The 24,622-nt window shown below is 37.6% G+C and overlaps 1 protein-coding gene across 1 annotated transcript in view; it reads right to left on the bottom strand.

The window, feature by feature from the left end:
- Window positions 1–24,622, bottom strand: part of si:ch211-113g11.6 (uncharacterized protein LOC559008 homolog) — a 61,982-nt gene that overhangs the window by 5,273 nt on the left and 32,087 nt on the right. Inside the window, exons 6-13 of the mRNA XM_061717563.1 lie at window positions 21,640–21,747; window positions 21,153–21,292; window positions 17,437–17,615; window positions 15,788–15,896; window positions 15,447–15,654; window positions 3,271–3,386; window positions 1,153–1,325; window positions 161–216 (exon numbers count right to left, since the gene is read on the bottom strand). Of these exons, the coding sequence (XP_061573547.1) occupies window positions 161–216; window positions 1,153–1,325; window positions 3,271–3,386; window positions 15,447–15,654; window positions 15,788–15,896; window positions 17,437–17,615; window positions 21,153–21,292; window positions 21,640–21,747 (1,089 nt within the window). The remainder of the gene's footprint in view (window positions 1–160; window positions 217–1,152; window positions 1,326–3,270; window positions 3,387–15,446; window positions 15,655–15,787; window positions 15,897–17,436; window positions 17,616–21,152; window positions 21,293–21,639; window positions 21,748–24,622) is intronic.

Here is a 24,622-nt window from a genome sequence, read left to right as displayed (position 1 = left end):
CAGACACATTGTTAAAGTCACACCAAATGATGTATTGGCCTTTCATGAGTTGTTAAAGTTAGAAAGTTTCTTTTTTTGTCCATCTTTTTATTGTAATCGCACAGAAACATTCCCACTGTGGTTTAACTTGAATACGGAGAAAGAGCAGATAAAGGCTCACCAGCAGCTTCCCCGCAAATGGAGGAGTTTGATTGGTCCAGATTCTGAATGATTGTCCTGTTGGAAAGAAGAGAGGCAAAATTAGCAGCATGAAATTATTTCACAAATTGGAAATGAGGCTTTGCATCAAGCTACTGTTACTCAAAACGTTAAAACAAGCAGAGAGAAATTATTGAAAAGCATACATGGAAAATGAGTCTAGAGCTTGTTACAGCACATCGCTGATTAGTCTGTTTTATTAAATGTAAATAAGTCAGATGTATTTAAGCCAGGCAAAAATTTCGAGAAAAACTCGAAATGTCAAGATTAATGTTGAAGTACAATCTTGAGAAAAAAGTCGAAAATGTCGAGAAAAAAGTCGAAATGTCGAGAAAAAAGTCGAAATGTTGAGAAAAAAGTCGAAATGTCGAGGAAATAATCAAAATTTTGTGAAAAAAGTCGAAATGTTGAGAAAAAAAGTGGAAATGTTGAGAAAATTTTGAGATTAAAAAGGAAAGGAAAAAGGAAGAAAAAAATACAAAAAAAGGGAAAAAAAGAAAAGAAAAAAAAGGAAAAGAAGAAAAAAAAGAAAAAAAAGAAGAAAAAAAGAGAAAAAGAGGAAAAAAAGGGAAAAAAGAAGAAAAAATGAAAAAAAGGTCAAACATTTTTGAAAAAGCTCCAGGGAGCCACTAAGACCAGAGCTCTAGAGCCGCGGGTTGCCGACCCCCGAACTAGTCGAACGTAGACCTTGACTCAAAAAACTGAAAGTCTAAAGTGTTTATTTATCTCTGATCATCATCAAGTTATTTTCCTTGAACTTTACTCATATTGAAGTTACACCAAGTTTTATTTCCTCAGAGCCAATGGTTATTGTCGGTTAGACTATGATGTCCTCTGAACGACCCGACTCCTGGTTTTTCCTAATGAATTACTAATGAAATTCTGCTCGTTTCTCCTTGTCTTGCATAAAAACAGCCAATAGCACTTGAGCGGTGACATCACAGCCAAACTTACCCGGTCGTGGCATTGTATCCAGGCGGGGTGACGATGCACTTCCTCCTGGCCTTGTCCCATCCGCAGTACGGATCCCGAGAAAGGATACACTCCCTGCACGTGTCGCCATAGCGACCGCAGTCAGCCAGCTGCAACCGCTGGACCTCCATGGCTGTACCAACGTACAGGTGTCCCTGGAGAGAAGACGCCAAACAGGATGAGGTTTCAGACCCATAGCAGGATCCAGGTTAGTATTCCCAGCAGTATGTTTCATTATGCACAATTACATTTCAAAAGTAATCATTTTACACAGGGAAAGGCAAATAGCGGTGAGGAAATAAGCTTGTAGAAGAGCGGAGTCTCTGAAATGTTCATGTGTCAACTACAAGACAAATTGAGGAAATATTAGCTTAACAATCAAACCTTTTAGTATATAAATCAAACCAATAAAGTTGGAAAAGCACTTTTATGATACCATTATGATCATTTGGTTTCATATGTTTTATTTTTAGTTATAGACATTAATTAATTTCTTATACCAATTACAATTTAAATGTTATAAAAGAAAAACCTAAAACAGTAGAGTTAAATAATAATGTAATGAGCATTCTGTAGAATAAATCATTGTTGTGACAGAGGTTTTTTTTTTTTTTTTTTGCTTTTCCTCAGTTTTTAGGATCCATTTTTACTGTTTAGATTTTTGTTTTTTATGGGCTCGAATGATTACGTTTGCCATTTCAGCTTTCATTATCTCAACCCACTGGGGGTTAAATGCAGTTATGTATTATTTAGGGCAGTGTCTCCCAGCCTGGGGGGGCGCCAGAGATCTCTGGGGGGGGGGTGCAAAACTTTGTCTGCTTTGAAATTATGCAGTTGTAAAAATTATATTTGCGAATGAGTCATTCATAAGACATTGTTAGGAATAATTTATGAATGTCTTGAATATTTTTTGTGTTTTTTATACACTGGTGACAAACACAGGAAATGATTTAATTCCTTATTATTATATAATTACTCAACATTTAATCTACTCCGACGTACGGGTCGGGGGGCCCGGCTGGTCTTAGACACAAGTAGGGGGGAAACAAGGAAAAAAAGGTTGGGAACCACTGATTTAGGGGATGGGGTTAAAGCTGGTTGCAGCCTCCAATGAAGCGACACACATGATGGACATGCAGCCAGTCTCTGGCCTAGAGATAACAAAGCCCAAATATGTGCCTGGTTGGCAGTGATTTGTTGATTGGATTGTCCTGAATGAGCCAAAATTAAAGTTCATATCAATCTCGTCTTAACGAGCCTGAGCAGTAGACGAACTGGATGAGAGGAAAGTTACCAGCTCTGAGCTCACTACAGCTCAGAGACTCAGTGAGATGTGACGCATGATGACTTTAAAGGGGACCTATTGTGAAAAACACGTTTTTTCTTGCTTTAACATATATAACATATATCAACGCGAGCGACAGGAAGAAAATAGAAGCAGAGCGTCCGACAAATGTTCCGCTCAAAACGGCGCACTGCGTCGCGCTGCATCGCTCGCAGCCAGTTAGGACAGTCCAATAGAGAATAAAGCAAATGGATGGATGGAATAGATTTTGTCGCTGACGCTCGCTCGCATCGCATGCAGTTATGACACGGTGTTACTCCGCCGGCCGGCGCTTCCGCCATTTTTTCATAGCGTTGTATCGCGTCATTCAGGCAGCCAATCAGCACATGCCTCATTATCATAGCCCCGCCCACTCAGAATCCTGCATAGATAATGAGTTAGAGAATGGGGAGATAAAGACATGGCTCAGAAGCTGAATTTCTAATTTATTTAGCAAAAACAATCAAAAGCTTGTTTTTAAGACATCCACGGCCTGTTTAAAATAGATATATAAGATGCCATAATAGGTCACCTTTAAGGTCTTCTTAAGTTTTTATAGAAATGTATTGATGTAAGTTTAACAGCAAGTTTCAAGCCTATTTTTTTAAATGACAAACTGTGTTTTCCTTGCTCTTTGTTTTATGTGTTCACCTAATGACAAGAAAAAACATGTGGAGTGCTTGATCTTCAGCAGCTTTTCCTTACACCGTACAAGGGCGATGCATCATTTACGATACAAACATGATGCAACCGAAATCACACGGTAACATCATTACCTTTTGGGAGTCGATGGCCATGTTGAGAACGGGGCCTTCGTTGTGAAACAGAGAGTACTGAGATATGATGAAGACCTCGTCACTGGTGTGAAGTGCCTTTAGAACTTTTCCTTGCTCTGTGGAAAAAAAACAAACACTGTAAGCAGAGTGGAGGGTTGAATCAGCGGGGAGTTGAAGCTCTTCTTATGTCACCTGTTTTTCTTTTATTAAGATGTGGAAGTGTTGAGGCCTTCCCAACAAAAGGTAGTTTGGTTCAGTTTGTTCCGGCCGTTGAGCCAAAATGGCGGATTACCACAAATCTGCTTGTCCTTTGTGTGACATGTGCTAAGATAACCACTTGGTAAGCGTTGTTTATCGTGTTGATGTCACCAGTACTCGAGTTGTAAAAAAAAATCAGGGGGGGTGGTGGATTTTATCATATGGGGACAGATAATTTGTGCTGATTACAAATAATATAATATATTACAAATAATAGCACTGACCAAAACACCTGCAGAAATACTGCAGGAATGACATAGCAGCAGTTAAATGCAGCCTTCTGTAAGCTTTAAATATCCACTGGACTTACATCAAATACATCAAAACACTACAATAAAAAACACTTTTCTGAACTTATCAATATGACTCTGTCCTTCACAGGATAAGTAAAATGGACCTACAAGAACCCAAAATAAGAATATTTGTCCTATTTCTAGTTAAAAAAAATCTTATTACACTTAAAACAAGGCTCATCACTGGAAAAAAACTACAATTTTCACCTGTTTCAAGTAGATTTTCACTTGAAATAAGTAGAAAAATCTGCCAGTAGAACAAGATTCTTTTTGCTTGTAATGAGAAGATAAATCTAAGAGAATCTTAGAGATTTTTCTACTTATTTCAAGTGAAAATTTACTTGAAACAGGTGAAAATGGTCAAATAAGTTATTTTTCTGGTGATGACTCTAAATGTTGAAATAGCAGTAAAACCACATTCATTGATGAAATGACATAATGGATGGAAAGGGGGGATGGCAGTTTTACTGGCGGGGTGATTTTGAGCGTATTTATTTCAGGGGGGGATGTCATCCCCCCTCATCCCCCCCTTCAACTCGAGTACTGGATGTCAGTCATTTGGGCAAGAAAAGGCAAATTTACAGCCGAAGTGTTCCAGGCAGGTCGGGTGCAGTGTCTTTTGTCATAATGGTTACTTTCTTTTGCTTTATATTTTGAGTCTCTGCATGAAAAAGAGACATTACGGGCTGAACATGAGGTGAACTTCTAAAAAACATAATGCAGAACTGAGCAGTGAATCAACGGGGCACATAATTAATAATTCAAAGGGAGCTACTAATTAACATGGACTTTGCCACCGGCGGTAAACCAGCAGAGTCAAAATGTGCAACTTAAGAGAAGAAGAATTTTTCATTTATTCTAACAAAGAAGTGAAATGGCAATAATACAGAACTAATTTGAGACCCTCTGACAAACTACCAAACAAATAATTAAAATCTGAAAGAGACTGGGCCGTTCCTCTAACCAGAGTTAGGAAATGTTTTGTTTTTTTTACCACAGACTCTTCCAGCATTTAGATCAGTAATTAGATGATCTGGACTGACATTACTTCCCAGCTAAAGTATTTTAGTGAAGAAAATCCATGCCCTTGTGTAGTACAGACACCAGGGGACAGATACAAACAGTATAATTTATGTTGGCTGCTCATTTGGCTGGTTTCTGCCTAAACTTTGTTCCCTCTGTAAAGTACAGAGAGAAAAAGCAAAATGCAGACTTTTTTTAATTGAATTAACCTTACTGTTTCATTACCACTAGATCAAATAACAGTGTTGCTTCTCTTAGCCAATTATTCTCCTTTGGGACTTGCTTGATTTTGTTTTGCCACATGGGATATTGATTTTCAGTGCTAGCCCTAATGAGGTCGTGGCACATCAAACACCACCGTGGCAACGTTACACTTTTCTTTCAAGTTTAATTTAACCCAATATAAAGTAAGTGTAATGAGTATTTCTGCTCTGTTAAAGCAGCACTATGTAACTTTTCCACCTTAATATAATATTTCCAGAGTCATTGTGATGGTACATCAACTTACAACAGGTTTAATGAACCTCTGTCATGGTCTGAGGGGTCTGTATCACCTTCACTGGCACTATGTAACTTTGAGGTGCATGGTAGGAACCCTGCCACTAGGGCTGTTCGATTTTGCCCAAAAATAAAATCTCGATTTTCTTCTCTCAAAATCCGATTTTCGATTACGATTATTTTGTGAATTGACAAAAGGCAAAGAAATGATTTCAAATATGCAGTTTTTTTATTGAACATTTGGCTTTAAGTGCAAACTTTGCTCTTATTAAACCAAAAATGAATGAATAAAGTGCAAAACTCTGTAAAATAAGTTGAAAAAAAGTTTTAAAAAATATAATGAAATATAAAGTTTTATCTCTGAAAAAAAAAATCAGCAAATCAGCACTTGCAAACATACAGTAAGTTATATTTCCAATTAAATAAAACAAGACATTTTCTAATCAAACTAAACTGGGTCTTTGCATGCTAAATAATAATGCAACCCATGAAGGAGGTAGAGGTGTGTAATGTCAGTCATTACATTTGCTATTCACATTTGCAAGTTTTTTGCAAGGAACACGAGCCGGTCTACCGCATCTGGCTTCAGGGATGCCCGGTGGCATGTTACAACGCCCCCTCCTACACTAAAGAGCCTCTCCCATGGGGCACTTGTCTTGTATAATTAATATGGTATCAATCATTAATATGTTTGCAGACAAGGTAAAAAAAAAAAGTGAAAAATCGATTTTACGATTTTCACGTTTTAACATCGTTATAATTACATAATCGCGATTACGATTTAAAATCGATTAATCGAACAGCCCTACCTGCCACACTAAAAAACTACACATTTTTACGGCTTTGACTGCTTTACGGCATACGTCACTTCCCCCTCCTTCCCGATTCGTAGTGGAGACCAAAGCTGGGCGGGGCGTGGAGCGCAGAGCTCAGCAGAAGCTGGTGTCATGGCCGAAGCAGCGAAAAAAACGAAGAAAATAAAAGTTTTATCGGAGGAGGCGAAACAAAGAAAGCGGGAGAGTAACAAGCTAAATGCCCGGACAAGAATAAACATTGGCCCGTGTCGTGCCAAAAAGTGATTGTGTGCCAGAATGTGGCCGCGAGAGCGCGCACAGCAGCCCGTTGAGCGATAGCGTTTAAACGTCAGATTTACGTCGTCAGACGTAAACGTCAGATTAAATGTATTTGGCCTTCAATCAATTTTTGGCAGATAAAAACACCCATTTTCAGGGGAGAAATCAAATTCTGGCACGCAATCACTGCGTTCACTCAACGGCGTGAGCTGAAAGACGAGGAGGGATGTCCGACAAGAGAGACTGAATTGTTATGATACAAATGTAAATGTAAAATTCTATGTTCAATAAGAATCAAAATTAGAATGTTTTCACATTCGTCTTGGGTTTTGGTAATTCTAAAATTACTGACAATATCAACAACAGACACAGAATAATAATAGTGATCATAAAATTGTGTAATTGGCAATGAGGAAGCTTTATAAAATAATAATACAATTGAATAGAATTACAGCACTAGAGGAAAGAATGCAATGCAAATAAAATGTATAGAACATTTCAACTATTTTTCCTGAGAACTGTAAAATTGTGCAGGGCTGATCTGCAAAACATTCAGTTATTCACAGGTTATATATATATAAAAAGTATTTTTTTAATTTTGTCAGTAAGTATGTTGGACTACTAATTTATGACGAAGTCCCTCTAAAAAACGTGACAGGAAAAAGGTGCAGTAGATCAAAACCAGAGCGCATTATCAAATGCACGCGACGGGGACGGGAGTTTTCCGGCAGCACGCGCTGGTGCTCATGGGAAACGTAGTGTTCTTTCTGGTAAAGCACTACCGCTTTTGTCCAAAGGGGCCGCCAAACTCAACAAAAGCTGAAAGTTACATTGTGCTGCTTTAAGTGAAGACGGCTCGAGTTCCAGCAGATAACACAAATCCTGCTGGAATTCTGTGCCTGATTATTCAGTTTTACTCTTACTCGACAGTGTACGCAGCCTCACTTTGAAACTCGTGAGTCATTGTTCCAGCATGAATCATCAGTTTGGTCCCACAGAAAGCTGTTACTGCCAGACAGCCGAGAGAGAGCAGCTCCATTCTCTCTTTACTCACTTTGGCTTCTCACTGTATTTCTTCAACTCCTGGGATGTCTTTTTGTGTTGATTGGAGTGAAAGCCAATAATGAATGTCTTCCCTTTTTGTCTGCACTCCCTAACAATGATGCATTTTCTCATCCACACAACCAGCCCTTCTTGCCCAAATATTAACTTGTAAAACTGAAAGTCACTCAGCAGGGACTGATTCTTACTTGTTTTGTCTTTTCTACCAACAAAGAGGGTTTTTTTTCCCCCTTTTCTGCTGTGAAAAGGGGATTACAGTGAAGCCTTTTTAATTTTGCATTTTCATTTCCTGCATGAAGACGCGACGCCACGCATCCGTCATTTGCAATTAAGCAGGCAGGTTCTTGCTGTCATTTGGACTTCTTTTGTCCTCAATCTGCTCCGTCTTGTTTTCATAAACTTCAAATCCTTGCTCTCTGTAGTCAAAGATAACATTCCCCATTCTATCCAGTGTGTCCTTGTGTGATTCTTTAATCCTCTCTGTGGCTATTTTCAGTTCTTTGTACAGGCACAAAGAAAGCAGCTGAAGGGGGAAAAGTGTCAACGCTGAACTCGCGTGACATTTGCTGAGCAAATCTGTTTTTAGCTGTACTTATCCAGGTAGGGATTACTAAAATAACACATCATTTTACAGTAAACATCTTTTCTTACGACGGAGTATTAGGGCCAAACTAAGACAAAAAAATTGGAAATTACGAGAATAAAGTCATAATATAATGAGAATAAAGTCGTAAGATTACGAGAATAAAGTTGTAATATTATGAGAATAAAGTCGTAAGATTACGAGAATAAAGTTGTAATATTATGAGAATAAAGTCGTAATATTATGAGAATATAATTTATGAGAACTCTAACAGTAAGAGCATCTTCTCCCTTTGTTAAAATTAGGAATATTGAGCATCTTGTGAAGTTATATTTATATATTTATAATATATTTAATATTACGACTTTATTGTCGTAATATTACGACTTTATTGTCGTAATATTACGACTTTATTCTCAAAATATTACGACTTTATTCTTGTAATACTACGACTTTATTTGCATAATATTACGACTTTATTCTCTCAACATTATGACTTTATTCTCGTAATTTTACGACTTTATTCTCACATTATTATGACTTTATTCTCGTAATTTCCTTTTTTTTTGTCTTAGTTTGGCCCTAATACTCCGTCGGATTTTCTCACTACCTCGTAAAATTTGCACTTTTATGTGAACTTATTGTCAGAGCTGTGATTCTTGTGCTGAGTCACTTCCTCTATTTTTAGTAAGATGCTTCTTTGAATTTTAAACTGCTGTCATTCTAGGTGTCACTCTGTGTAAAATAAAAACAGCTTCTGATCTCAAACCTAAGATTGACTGGAATAAATGCATGACTCTGGGACTTTTGTCACCCCTGCAGAGATACTGCATGGATGATAACAAACTTCAAGCTGCTTTATTTCCTGTGGTGCTGAATCCATCACTGAGAAATCCTTCACACAAACCCATACATTTGCTTCATTCCTAGCAGTCCATTGACAGATATAGTAACTGCTTTAGTTTATCTGCTGGCTCCCAAAGGTTACCATTTTTCTTTTGCTGTTTCTTCTTAAGTGACTCCTTAGGGGGCAATATGCTCACAGTAATCAATCTTTCTGCTGCTGAACTTCAATGCCCGGCCTATTTAGATCTTTGGGGTATACTTCTTCTTTTAGTTTTTAGACATAAGGGACTTTTAACACCAACAAAAGAAAGTATAAGCTAAGTTTGTAAGTTTTTTCCAGCCTTCATTGTTGGAAAAAGTCTTCCATGCTGACTGGCATCAACCCTCGTCATGCAGAATACACTTTATTTTAGTTTGTTAATACCTGATATCTTAGCAATTGCAAATGGAATCTACTTGCCCCTGTTCTCGCCTTACATACATTTCCTGTAGAATAATCAACATTTCTTGAGACTCACCTAAGGAATGACAATATATTAGGATACATATTACAAAAAATAAAAAGTTCTCCGTGTCTTCTTTTCTTAATAATCGTAATTTTAGTGAATGCCATAAACTACATGCCGTGTTCATGATTTCAGATGAATATAATGTAACCAAATGACAAGATGGCAGTTATGCACCAGCAGGTTTATGTAGCTATAATAATAGATAATAGTTGTTTAAAGATATCCGAGGGCCAAAAAGTAGGCTGCAGTGAAATTTATAGGTAAATCCCCAAAGTTGTGCTTTTTTTTGGTATTTATTTGCATGTTTGACCTAAATGGACCATTGCCTTATGATTATTTTGTTGTGAATTGGTGCAATTGACGTAAAGTCAATTTTACCACACTTAGGGCCTGATTTACTAAAGGTTTGCGTGTGTAAAAACGTGTGCAAACTTGACAGCACCCGCAAACCAAAGTGCCAGCTGATCTACTAACAGCGTGCAAAGAGGACTGCGCCTCTCAAATGCGCAAAATAGCACACGCAATTCAGTTAGTACTTTTGCCCTGATGAATAATCAATATGGGACGTACCCGCCAGAAATCGCTAAATACTGAGAGGGAAAGATGCAAATTGGTCCATTTACCACGCGCAATGAGATTTACCAAGCCTGAAAGTTACTGCAGGGATTGTGATTGCGTCTGTATTTAATACGTTCGAAAGGAAGGTGCTAATCTCCACATGCAAAAGGAGAAATATTTTATTTGAATGTTAAATCGAGTATTATTCAGCAAAAGGTTGCCACAGGAGGCACCTTCATTTTTTTATTTGTGATAATAAATAAATCACGTGTTTTCATGGAGAAAAAAGTGTTTCTCATTGTGCGCCTATACTTGTTCTGCAGTTGTCATACCCCGGTGTTGTGCCGTATTCAGCACCCCTGCCGTGAAAAGCACCTCCTCGTTTGACAAAAATGATATTCTCATTCCGTGTCACGTTCTGTTTAGCGTCCAGTTTTGTGTTAATGATTCATGTTTAAATGCGCTCATGGATTCCACAATAGTCATACTTTCCCACAATCACAGTCACAGATGAAAAAAATCGGGTAAATGGTTATTGATGTCATTAATTAATAGCCTGCTTACTGTGTTGTCTTCCATAATATTTGTAAATATATATAATATAAACTCCTAAGTATGTGTTTGTGTGAGTGTGTATATATAAATATATTGAAGTGTCAGTGTGTTGTTTTTTTTCTTGGTCTACTTATCATTGAATATACGAGGGGGTGCTTGTCACGGCAGGGGTGCTGAATACGGCACAACAATTTGCCTCTTCCACTAATATCTCTAACTCCAACTCGTCAAATTTCATTTTGCGCTTGCAACTATCCTGCTTTCCATCCAGACTCTCCATGGCGCAAAGTTTGCGCCGCAAACCGGAAGACACGCAACACCTCATTTAAATACTGCTGTTTGCACCTGTTATCAATTGCGCACGCAATCTTAGTTGATCACCCGCAAACCACGCAACAACAGCACGCGCAAACTTTTTCAGTGCACACGCAATTTAGTACTCTTTATTTAGGATCTTAGTAAATTGGGCCCATAGAATACTACAAATGAATTAGATGTTCTCTTGAGCATTCCTGAAGGGAATCAGTAAAGGACTTCAGACTTGCGTCAGTTTGATTTAAGATTTGAAAAAAAAAAAAAAAAACACCTTTTGTAATAAGAAAAACATGGACATAATATCTTTCAGCTGTTCCAAGTAATGCTATAAAGATGTTCTGGTCAATTATTTGTTGGCTGGAGATTACAAGATAGAGAAATTAACTTTTTCAAATACTGCTGCACTCCCATCAAGACTATTTAAGTGTCTGCAGTCTGCAGGTTTTGATTATTAGAAGGAAGGCAGCACCTGGATCAATGGATGAAATTATCTCCTTTATCCTCCAAACCTTACAAAACTAGTGAAAAAAGTATCAATGTGATTTCTTTTTTAGGAACAATATAAACACAAAAATATAAATCATCTTAAAAAAGGTTATTATGGAAACATAGAAGTTGATGAGAGACATTTTACCTCCAAATTACCAGCTGGGGCTTCATCGCTGAACACAATATGATAATGGACGTGTTCATCTTTACGGTTCCTTTTGCTCTGCCCCATTTTTAGAAGGAAATAAAAAATAAATCGTTCATCTTTCAGCACCTGCAATCATGCTGACTCACAAATCTCTGGTGAGTAATCCCGAACTTATTACTGAAAATAAAAAAGATCTATAGTCACCACGATCCCTCTCAATCCGGATCCACAACTGACTAGGAATGAAAAACTCCAAAAGCTAATTCTCTCATTTTCTACTAAGTTTAATTAATAGATCTGTTAAACATTTTGTTTTGTGTTTGCTCTTTGATATTGTGCATAGAATGCAAATGATTATTTGTGGAGGTTTTTTGGACGGAGAGTCCAAACAACACCCCCCCTCCACTCCACCTAATGTTTAAAGTGGCATAAACGTGGTTTTCTAGTTTACATCAGATTATGAAATCTGACCTTTTGAGCAAGCTAAAAGAATCAGGCCAAACAGGACAAATGCACTGAAACTCCAATAAAGCAAAGGTAATCCAGTTAGATGTGCATAAAGGCTTTTAAATGGTTTTCAACTGGTGCATCACTAAAGGCAGTTTATTCTTTTATGGTATTTATTGTTTGAAAACTCAGTCAGTGTTTCCTTCCTTTTCATGGCTTACAATCTAATTCCAACCTTTGGTTTTTCTTCTTCTTTCTTTAAGATGTTTGATGCACTTTCCCCCGCCAGGCAGGACTACTGTCCCAAGACTGAAGGTGGACCTTATGCTACCACATATGAAGACAAGTGAACCGTTTCACGGCTTCAAGACTGAATTATTTTAAGACACCAGTTTTTTTGCACAAAATGAAAGCTTGTTTGAAATTAATTATGTAGGGTGATGAGCTCGGCTCGGCGCAAGCTGTGAATATTAATAGCCAGTGCCCTGCAGCCAAGGTGATGCAATATCACACATGAGGAAAACAAAATGCACTTATACCAGACAACTATCTACAACTATTGCACGCTAATGTCTGTGCTTTAGTATAGAAAAGAAATACCAGAAAAAACAGGAGACATTTAGTAATTATTGAATCTCACTAGCAGCTTCCCTGGCCTCACACACCAGTTGGACTGACACTGCTCCAGTTTCTTTTTAGGCCACCACGGGGACCCATAGGTCTTCATAGTTCTCTCTCTCTTTCCTATTACTGACACAGTTTGAAAAGCCCACCCTGAGAGGCTGTCAAGATGCCTTTTTTTAACTCTACATTGTCTTCTGTCCACTAAAAACATAACCAATCCAGAAAGGCCTGAAAAGAAACAAGCACAAAGCCATTATAGCAGTGAGAAAGATGACACGTGCTCATCTTTTGGAGAACCCATACACACAGTGCATACGCATAGGATGTGTGATGGTTGCCATAGCAATGTCCCTGAGGGAAAAAAAACACTTTTTTTTAAAATAACTGCCATGAGTAACAGCAGTAGCTCAAAATTACTGTATGGATCAAACAGACTTGACCTCATGAAGGCCAAGACCTGCTGATATACACAGATGAGCAGAAAGTATTTTGACCTTGTCCCAGGTTTTCATACTTTCAAGTATTTAGTGCTTGAATTGATGGCCCACTAAAATAATTTCTTGAATGTTTCAATCTTATTTGGCATTCTTGAATTATGTCCTGCTATCTGTTGCAGATGAACTGGCCTTAAAAAGAAACATGTCCTGACTGTTTTTCTGTTTTACGACATTCTCTGAGGGATAAAGTACAAAAGCTCCTTTTTAACCATGTGTTCACTGCTCTCTTCATATCACCCATTTTAAGGGGGTGGAGTTAGCCACTGGACTCCAATCCTCCTGTGTGTGTGTGTGTGTGTGTGTGTGTGTGTGTGTGTGTGTGTGTGTGTGTGTGTGTGTGTGTGTGTGTATGAAAATACAATGACTGCGTTTCCATGCATCAATAACCCTTTTAAAACCCGAATATTGGCAATAACCCGAATTTACACGGCCATGTAAACACCAATAACCCCTTTGAATAACCCAAATTTGCTCATGTTCGGGTTTTTAAAAACCAGAATATGACCCCTGGGTTACTCCTTTTAAAACCTGAATATTCGGTCATGTAAACGCCAAACGGAATATCCCCATCAAACGGAACATGAATTTGTTTTCTGCACATGCTCTGTTCACAAGGAATCCTGGTCTTTTGAGTCCAGGAAGTTCTTATAAACACAGAGAAACAAGACCAGGAGGAGACTAATCACTTCATAAATGTAATGAAGGATATGAACATTTTGGTATTTGTAGACGGTAGAAAGTACCGGGATAGCGAGATTTACAAGAAAGTGAGCGAAAAGTTGCGCGAAGCAGCATTTGTTTTGAATTTGGATACAGGAAGAAGAAGCGGAAATGACGGGAATTGTGTCATGATGTTCTCCGTGCATCGCTGGTTTGATCCAGATATCCCGAATGATTAATTACCATGTAAACGGAATATTCCCAATGTTTCAGTAACCGGAAAATTAGCAATAACCCAAATTTTTACTGCATGTAAACATAGTCAGTGTGTAACGCCAGATGGTTTTTGTTGTTTTTTTTTTTTACATTGTAGTGCTTTCTAAAACCGTCAATACATGGTCTCAAGTAGCAAAAACCAAAGCTGATGAGACATTTTTTGTGATTCTTGAGGTGAATTAGATTCAAGATCACTACGATTTTTACGTGCCACAACATCGCAGCTTTCCATACAAAGTGTGTACTATTATACATACTTTTCATTGATGTGAAAAGTAAAAAAAATTTCTGAAAAGTCTTTCTAATTCATTTACAGGCAAAATATTTCAATGGATTGACAACAAGACTATGTGCTAAGTGCCGTTGTACAAGCTCACGAAGCAGAACAAGCCTTCATCTGAATAGTCATCAGAATTTTTGGAAAGAGTGGATAAAAGAAGCAGCAGATAAACTGTTTTGCTTGTCTTGTCCAACATGTGAGCCTTGACTACTTGCACTAATACTGTTGACCAGGTGTAGAAATGCTCCCTCTCTCCTAACCAAGAGAAAAGAGGCACCGATACTCAGTACTCGAGTTGAGGGGGGATGAGGGGGGATGGCATCCCCCCTGAAATTAAAACGGTCATCCCCCCTTTCCATCCCTTATGTCATTTCATCAATGAATATGGTTTTACTGCTATTTCAACATTTAGAGTCATCACCAGAAAAATAACACCAGAAAAATAACTTATTTGACAATTTTCACCTGTTTCAAGTAAATTTTCACTTGAAATAAGTAGGAAAATCTGCAGGTGGGACAAGATTTATCTTCTTATTACAAGCAAAAAAATCTTGTTCCACTGGCAGATTTTTCTACTTATTTCAAGTGAAAATCGACTTGAAACGGGTGAAAATTGTTGTTTTTTTCCAGGCTTGTTTTAAATGTAATGAGATTTTTTTTTTTTACTAAAATGAGACATTTTAACTAGAAATATTCTTGTTAAGATTGTGAGTTTTTGCAGTGATCCATTTTACTTATCCTGTGAAGGACAGAGTCATATTGATAAGTTCAGAAAAGTGTTTTTTATTGTTGTGTTTTGATGTATTAGATGTAAGCCCAGTGGATATTTAAATCTTACAGAAGGCTGCATTTAACTGCTGCTATGTCATTCCTGCAGTATTTCTGCAGGTGTTTTGGTCAGTACAATTATTTGTAATATGTTATATTATTTGTAATCAGCACAAATTATCTGTCCCCATATGATAAAATCCACCATCCCCCCTGATTCTTTTTTTACAACTCGAATACTGCCGATACTGCAGGGGCATTTCAGAGAAACAGGTAATGTTTTAGCTCATTAAAAGGCAGTATGTATGGACAAATCACTAACACAATTTTGTAAGGGAAAAATCTATTTCTGTGAATGTTTATTGCCTTCCCCAAACAAATAGTTTTAATAGTCAAATGTCGGCCCACACTTACCTGTTCCAAGGTAGAGGACGCTGTAGTGCTCTTCGTTGACTGCCAGGACGATATCGGCCACTGTGTGGGTGATCTGGTCGTCTGTTGGGAGATCGAGTGGAGCCACGCCAACAGGCCGAATTACGTCCTCAATTTCTGGATTGTACCTGATCACCCCGAGGTTTTTGATGTATTGGTTTTCTGGTATCGAATGGCTTTTGCTGACACACTGAGGAGAGAAGTGGGTTCAGACTGTGCTGTGCAACAACCTCGGGGAACAAAAAGCTCCAAAATCACTTCTTTTTTGGTAACTTATGCCTTATGGACAGAGACCAAAACTAAAAAAGTGTGTTTTTTCTCACCATGCCAGGTCGATTCCCAGTGAGTGGACTGCTGTAGCCCTTCAGTTTAGAGTTGGAGAATGCTTGATCAATATCTTCAATGGAGTACGCACAGATTACTGTTCTGCCCCTGGAAACAAGAGAAGATACATCTTTGAACAAGGCAGGGCTTGATTTCTTCAAAAAGCAATAGACAGAACCTGAGATAGATAGCAACTATAATCTGACGTTTTTGTGGATGTATTCCAATATATCATGATGAGTCTTCTTTTCTTGCATTTAACTCCAAATACTGTTTTGTTTTATTTTATCCAGTATTTTCAAGTTCACAACTACTTCTAAGGAAACTGCTACGGTAATCTTTAGAAGGTTAGTTTGATTGATTTGATTTTGCTTGATTTTGAGTTTTATTTCGGCCCATTTGGATACAACATAATAAAACATAAAAATTATCCAATATTTTAAATGGCAGCGAAAAGGTATAGGCTGAAGCCAAGGCTTATTATGCCTACCCTTTTATGCACCTCAACTCAGGAGGTTTTATACAAAACAAAACTAGTAATTTGGATTCAAACATTGAAAAAGAATGGATATATTGGACAAGTAACAAAGATATCTAGACAAGAAGCAAAGACAAAAAAACAAAGACAAAAACAAAACAAAAAACATTCTATAAATTACAAAAAATTATAAATTAAGTGGTTTTTGGCTAGAGACTGTACAGTGCGGAGAGCAGAGGTTAAGAGTAGGGTGTGTAAAAGGAATTTAACGTATAACAACTTAGTTTGAGGTAGGGCTGGGCGATATGGACCAAAAGTCATATCTCAATATTTTCTAGCTGAATGTTGATACTCGATATATATCGATATTTTTTCTGTGCCATAATTGGGGTTTCCCCCAAAGCATTATAGCATAGCATCTCTGTTAGCTTCATTTTTTCTGAGGCAAACCCTTAAAAAAACAGTCAGTTTTAATACAAAGCCTCGTGCAAAATGTCACACAGGTTCCTTTATTAACAGAGGTCTGCACAATATCAAAATGTATAAAACAAATTAAATAAAAATAAACTGCCTGCATATATAGAATAAAAATGCTTCTTGAATAAAATAAAACAAATATCCCTTTCCTGCATAACAATTAAATTAAAATACACTGTACAATGAATACAATGTAGACAGTAACAGGCAGACTTTTCCACTGAGGTTGACAGTTGTGCAAATACAAAACATTTGTGCAAATCTCAAATAAAACATTCAAGTCAATTTTTCACAAAATAAGCTATATCAAAATCATAAAAAAAAAATCATAAAAAAATAAATAAATAAAAATCGATATAAACAATATTGTCTCGTACCATATCGCGTTTGAAAATATATCGATATATATTAAAATCTCGATATATCGCCCAACCCTATACTGTAGCAACTATAATCTGAGGTTTTTGTTGATATATTCTAATATATCATGAATGATGAGTCTTCTTTTCTTGCAATTAACTCTAAATACTGTTTTGTTGTATTTTATCCAGTATTTTCAAGTTCACAACTACTTCTAAGGAAATTGCTAATCTTTAGAAGATTAGGTTGAGGTAATCAAGAGTTAATCTCAGAAGTAGCTTTATTTACAAACCAGCTACTCAAGCTTCTGATTTATTACACATTGCTGCTTACCATGCATTTGAGAACAGGCCGTACAAGACGCCGGCCCTCTTGTCCTGAGCCGTCAGCACGACTGCCTGCTTCATGTTGTTGTACTGCTGCTGAGTGTTTCCTGCACCGCACATCACCCGAGCCTTCAAGAAGGTGGTCCAGGATTCTGGCAGCAGGGATCTGATGCCCCCTTCATCCCCCTGGCAAACATACAAAAGGTCTGTTAAAATAAAGCCGTAAAGAGTCAGCCAGGTTTCCAAAGCAGCTGTGACTTTTGCTTTGTGCCCTCTGCCAACATTTGTGATTCTGTCTCCAAAAATCATGCAACGCAGCGCCCTCCCCTTCCTTTCCCTCTGCCACTTTGGCAAAGAAAAGTTCACATATTTGTTTCTCTTTTTTTTAAAGATTTCCCTGTCGAGATAGATCTGAGATGTGCACAGCTTGAAAAACTTAATGCATCAGGTGTTTTTTCTTTGAGAACTAATTCGGAAACCATTGCTTCAGCATCTCTGATCTTAAACAGCGGAAATGTCAAACTACAAACAAAGTTGCTTCAAAAGGAGCGATGCAGTACTGGTGAACCTGTCCATGTGAGATTCATGTCTGATTTATCGTCCAATCAATGTAATATTTGTGTTCCAACTCTTCAAAAAGTAAATGATGTGAAACAGGCTGAGGGATCAAATCAATCTCCTCATGCAATCATCCACAGGCTGATAAGAAGTGACAAGCTTTGAACCAACACTTTCAACAGGATGCAAATTAATTTCTCACCATATTAATTCTACTTTTACAACAATTGATTCAATTTATATTTTGTACTTGCCGGTCTACACACAATACTCAATGATGAGTGTGTAATAAACAGTTTGTATTACGATACCTTTCTTGTGGAAGTAAGAACTAACTTCTGATATATCCCTCTTCAGTCAGTGGGATATGACCATAACTAGGGCTGGGCGATATGGACCAAAAGTCATATCTCGATATTTTCTAGCTGAATGGTGATACTCGATATATATCGATATTTTTTCTGTGCTATAATTGGGGTTTCCCCCAAAGCATTATAGCATAGCATCTCTGTTAGCATCTCTGTTAGCTTCATTTTTTTCTGAGCCAAACCTTTAAAAAAACGGTCAGTTTTAATACAAAGCCTCGTGCCAAATGTCACACAGGTTCCTTTATTAACAGAGGTCTGCACAATATCAAAATGTATAAAACAAATGAAATAAAAATAAACTGCCTGCATATATAGAATAATAATGCTTCTTGAATAAAATAAAACAAATATCCCTTTCCTGCATAACAATTACATTAAAATACACTGTGCAATTAAGACTTTTCCACTGAGGTTGACAGTTGTGCAAATAACAAAACATTTGTGCAAATCTCAAATAAAACATTCAAGTCAATTGTCACAAAATAAGCTATATCAAAATCATAAAAAAAGCTATAACGATATAAACGATATTGTCTCGTACCATATCGCGTTTGAAAATATATCGATATATATTAAAATCTCGATATATCGCCCAGCCCTAACCATAACTCAATCAGTCCATCCAACAAAATCACTTCAATTCAGTTATTAAAAAAGGCCCAAATCTTTTAAATTAGACTCACAGTTAATTATCTAAATGACAATTTTGCAATGGGATCAATGGAATTGCCTACAAGGCAGGAATTTATTATGGCACAAATCTGGGGAAGGACTCCAGCATTTACAGTGGCTTAAAAGTTGTAGAGTTTTGTTCCCCCCCCCCCCCCAGGACTTCTTAGATCTAGCTGTTCAGTACTCTGTAGTCACGGATGAACGCCTTAGGGAACAATGAGAATCAGAGTTCTCTTATGGAAACAGAAGAACTGGACAGAAAGACAACCATTAGAGCAGCATTCCACCAGTAAGGCCTTTATGATAGTGTTGCCTAAAGGGGTTTAGGGATTTATTTATTTCTCCTGACATTTTGCAGTGAATTTATTACAAAAGGTACCAGATGAATGTCTAGACACAAGATGCAAAAAAACATCTTATATGCTGGCAAAATGGTTAAAATTTGAATTGTTTAGATAGTTCAATGTGGAAAGAAGGAAATGCTGAACTGGCCACGTTAATCCATCCTCACGGCCAAACATGATGATGACGGCAGCGAGTCATTACCACACTGTTAGTCCACCGTAACGTTCTGTGAGAAGAGCTGGGAGGCTCGCGAGGCAGGAGGGAAAGATGGAGGAATAGAAATATAGTGCAGTCTCGGCTGTGCTGCATCGCAGGTGATGTTTTATGTGAAACATAAAAAAAAGAAGTCAAGGTTGTTGCTTTAAAGAGACAATGGCCTGAATGGAAAACTCCCGCAGTGGTCGGGCTTAGCCTAGCTGTGAAGAAAGCTAAAAATGTCTGCAAATTAAGTGTCCCCATCCAGTCTGCTAAAGCTTGTATAGTTTATCAAAGAAACATGGGAGAAACCTCCAAAATGATGGTGTACCAAATGTGCATGTCATATTGCAGTCAATAGTTATGTCAGTCCCATAAAATCCTTTAATTTCTAGTACATTTATGTCAGGGGTGCAGATCCGATGTCAGGATTGGGGGGGACACCAACGTGATTTAAATTTTAAATTTTTTGCCAATATGCAACTCATACCATGCCATAAATTGGTAAAGGCTCGCCAAAAAATACTGCACAGGGAATCATTTATTGTGCTTACCTTTCTTGTTTATTTGTCCTAAACAGCCAACAGTGTGTGTCACTGCTTACTTAACTGTTATATTCCTAAATCATAATTTCAAGGGTTTTGGGCATGTAGTGTCTACTCATCTCAAATTCTTCTCACCATATTCCTTTTATCCTATGGGACTACTTTATGCACGATCAATTGATATATGGATGAAGTTGGATATGGATAAGTTGTTTAAACTAACTGATCATGTTTTAACACAGTTATGGTGGTAAACAGTTCTAAAAAAAAAAGGACCCAATGCTTTTATTCTGTACACCTCAAAACACACCGTGGAATAGGGCTGTGCGATTAGTCGATTTTAAATCTAAATCGGATTTATTAATCAAGACGATGTTAAAAACAGGAACATTTTCCGATTTTCCTTTTTTGCAGCTGGCTGCATTACAGACAGAGCTCGTCTAGTCATCTTTGTTTGGTCAAGAAAATTGTAAATGTTGTCACTTTACTAAACTCAAGGAGGATTTACAGTATCTTTCAATTGCACTTCATTCCGAATAGGGAAATTTGTTTGCTATTTTTCTTTAAAAATAAAGATAGAATTTTTGAAACGATTTATTCCATTGTCTTTTGTAGTTTTACCAAAAAAATCGAAATTGAAATCGAAAATCGGGTTTTCAGAGAAAAAAATCTGGATTTTATTTTTGTCCAAAATTGCCCCGCCCTACCGTGGATGTATTATTTTTTTAGAAATATATTTTTAATAAATATTCTACATATTCAACCTTTAAGTCTGAAAATATATTTGTTCAATTTTGAATAATTTAGGGTATTTTTATTGAGGGGAACAATTCATGTTTTTCAGAAAATGGGGGAGACATGTCCACCCCGTCCCCCCCGGGATCTGGACCCATGATTTATGTAATGAAAACTTGTTTCTGCTTTGACATTGTGGAGAACTGCATTTATCAGGAATCCGTTTGAAAAGGAGACTTAAAATATGCCAAACGTGTGAGGTTGTGAGAGCCTACTGAATACTGCAGGAGCTGTTATTTTATTACCGTGCAGACGCGGCCTATGCGCGCCCTGAACGGCTCCTCGTCCACCTTGGCTGTCTTGTTAAACTCGCTGAAAAAGACGTAGACCTCCTCCTTGTACTTCTCAGCGGACGGGATCACAGCTGCGCCGGCAAACTGAGGATCTGGTGAGGAGATTTAAAGGCATTAGCTGAGATTTTTATCAAATTGCTGAGAAGAGCACTATACATCTACGATGTCTTTATGGTTATCCAGTATGCCACATTTTCCATCCTTATCTGATGATTATTTCATCCCGTTCTAGCAGTGCTTTTTAAAAAAAGACAATGGGGATCAGCAGAAATGTAAACCCCTTATCAGAGTGGAAAGGTTTCCGACAGTAACTCCTACATGTTTTTCTCCCATGGGAAGAGTAATAGATGATTTCTGGATATTACCACCCACTTATCTGCATATGCAATCGCCTAAACATGTGTGGCTTCTGCGTGCATCCCGTCATCCTCCTACTCACTCAGCAGCCAGACGTTCTCTGACTTCAGGAGTTTCTGGGGGCCAAACGTACGACGTATCGAGCCGGCGTGACCTCCCACAGACGACATTGCAGAATACAGACTCCCATCTGAGAAGAAAGGGTGCACAGTGAATAAAAAAAGACGAGGCACATTTGATGGATCGGTAGCAGGTTGAAAGGCAGAATAAACGACTGAAACAACACGAGGGGGCATTGACTGAGGTTAGAGGAGAAAAATATATGGAGAAGAGAACATTAAGCACCGAGCAGAGAGCGAGGGCTGAGAAAATGAAGCTAGGGAGGACAAAGGCAGAATTTAAAATAAAAAAGGGGAGATAAAGGGCAGCAAGAGTGGGGAAAAAAGATATCAAGGCAGAGCAGCTCACTCCTCGAATGAGCCGCCACCAATCACCGTAATCTGAGAGTGCTACTTAGAGCTGTCTCCATAGCAATGCAGAATGGGAAGCGCTTGAAATCAGGCAGTTACATCCCAATCAGTAATGATCACTATTTGAACGCCGGTTCATTGCATCCGCAATCAATCCCCATCTTGAAGAGGATCCTGCAGCGCAAATCAAGCTCTCGCTAATTTGGAGTGTCTCTCCAAACACGCCGTCTGAATTAGATGGTTAAAGAAACAGACAATTTGCGTGTCCCTCTTCATGCACTAAAGGTCAGTTTAATTGCAAGCATCTCTGTTTAGTTAAAAGGATGCACAATCACACAATTAACAGTTCCGTTTCCTGTGAAGTGCAGAAAGGCGTTTGAGTTTTGAGTTGAGTTTGTTTGTTTTTGTGATGCAAAGGAATTAAAACACCAAACGTCTGACTCTTCAACTCTTTACAAATGCAAAACGCTATTTGATTTGTCAATTTGAAGTGTCATTTTGCAATGACATGCTGTGCACAAAGCTATCATGACTGCTCTGAATACCATGAATATCAATTTGTGATGACCTAAAAATGTGTAGCACAGACAATGATAGAATAAACACAGTCAGTCAGTCAGTCGTCTGCAGATGTTGAAATGAGGCCAGTAAACCGCTGGGGCACACAAGAGATTCACACAATGATCCTGTTGTAAGCCTGAACAAAACAGAACAGACTTTACAGACTTTAGAGGAAATTATGTTTGCATGCAGGGTGATTTTACAAATCTATATAATACAGAAAACAAATCTTCAGCCGATTCCAAAAGATAGCTGCGATAGTAAATGCTTAGTAATGCTGCCATCGTGTTTCATAATGTCTGGCACTGTGGACGCTGAGCGATGAAACATTTTAGCTGTTACTGTGGGCCATTCTTTCTCTAAACATATCTTTAGTTTCTGCCATGTGTGGCAGTAAGCGAGCAACATAACGGCCTCAGTACAACATGACGATGTAACGAAGCCACACGGTTTGTGGAGCGTAGTTGAGCGTGTCGTCAGTCATGTGGGTACCACCTAGGGCTGGACGATATATCGAGATTTTAATATATATCGATATATTTTCAAATGCGATATGGTACGAGACAATATCGTTTATATCGATTATTTTTTTTTATTTATTTATTTTTTTTATGATTTTGATATAGCTTATTTTGTGACAAATTGACTTGAATGTTTAATTTGAGATTTGCACAAATGTTTTGTTATTTGCACAACTGTCAACCTCAGTGGAAAAGTCTGCCTGTTACTGTCTACATTGTATTAATTGCACAGTGTATTTTAATTTAATTGTTATGCAGGAAAGGGATATTTGTTTTATTTTATTCAAGAAGCATTTTTATTCTATATATGCAGGCAGTTTATTTTTATTTCATTTGTTTTATACATTTCTATATTGTGCAGACCTCTGTTAATAAAGGAACCTGTGTGACATTTGGCACGAGGCTTTGTATTAAAACTGACTGTTTTTTTAAGGGTTTGCCTCAGAAAAAAATGAAGCTAACAGAGATGCTATGCTATAATGCTTTGGGGGAAACCCCAATTATGGCACAGAAAAAATATCGATATATATCGAGTATCGCCATTTAGCTAGAAAATATCGAGATATGACTTTTGGTCCATATCGCCTAGCCCTAGTTCCGCCCCCAAGTTATCATTTCAGGATGGATAAACAGAAACAGCAAGGAAGGTTCAAGTTCTCACCACAACCACCCGCTAGAGAAAAAAAGCTTGTTCAGAAGAATAAATGGAGAACAGGGCTAAAATCGGCAGTGCTTTCCCCCGCTGGGGACAGGCCACGGACAGCAAAGAAATGAAGTTTTAATGTAGAACTTTTAGATTAGTAGGTAAACCGTTGCCGAGTTTGTTTTGCTAAACATCTTTAACAGTAGAGTAAGTCAAGTTACCGTAGCGTTAATTCAACACCAAATGTAGTGATCTGGACTATGTCCTGTGTTCTGCCTTTTGTAAGTAACAATAGATTAGGTTTTTGTGAACTTCCCTTCTGGTGGGTGTTTATAGCAGTTTGGTTACCTAAAGAAAAAAAGATAGGAGGAAGTGGATAAATCCAAGATACCTGAACGTAATGCCAACGTTTCCACAGGTTAAGCTGATATTGGCCTGATATCATTGTTGCTCTGGACAAGATTTGTCCGTAAGTATTGCTTATGACATACAGGACTGTCTTAGAAAATTTGAATATGTGATAAAGTTCTTTTCTGTAATGCAATTAAAAAAACAAAAATGTCATACATTCTGGATTCATTACAAATCAACTGAAATATTGCAAGCCTTTTATTATTTTAATATTGCTGATTATGGTTTACGGTTTAAGATTAAGATTCCCAAAATATTCAAATTTTTTGAGATATGATATTTGAGTTTTCTTAAGTTGTAAACCATGATCAGCAATATTAAAATAATAAAGGGCTTGCAAGATTTCAGTTGATTTGTAATGAATCCAGAATTTATGACATTTTTGCATTACAGAAAATAAAGGATTTTATCACAATATTGTAATTTTCTGAGAGAGTCCTGTATATAATTCTTGTCTAT

This window comes from Cololabis saira, chromosome 3 (genome assembly GCF_033807715.1).
Source record: "Cololabis saira isolate AMF1-May2022 chromosome 3, fColSai1.1, whole genome shotgun sequence".
Lineage (NCBI taxonomy): Eukaryota > Metazoa > Chordata > Actinopteri > Beloniformes > Belonidae > Cololabis > Cololabis saira.
This window is presented reverse-complemented; position numbering and strand designations above follow the sequence as displayed.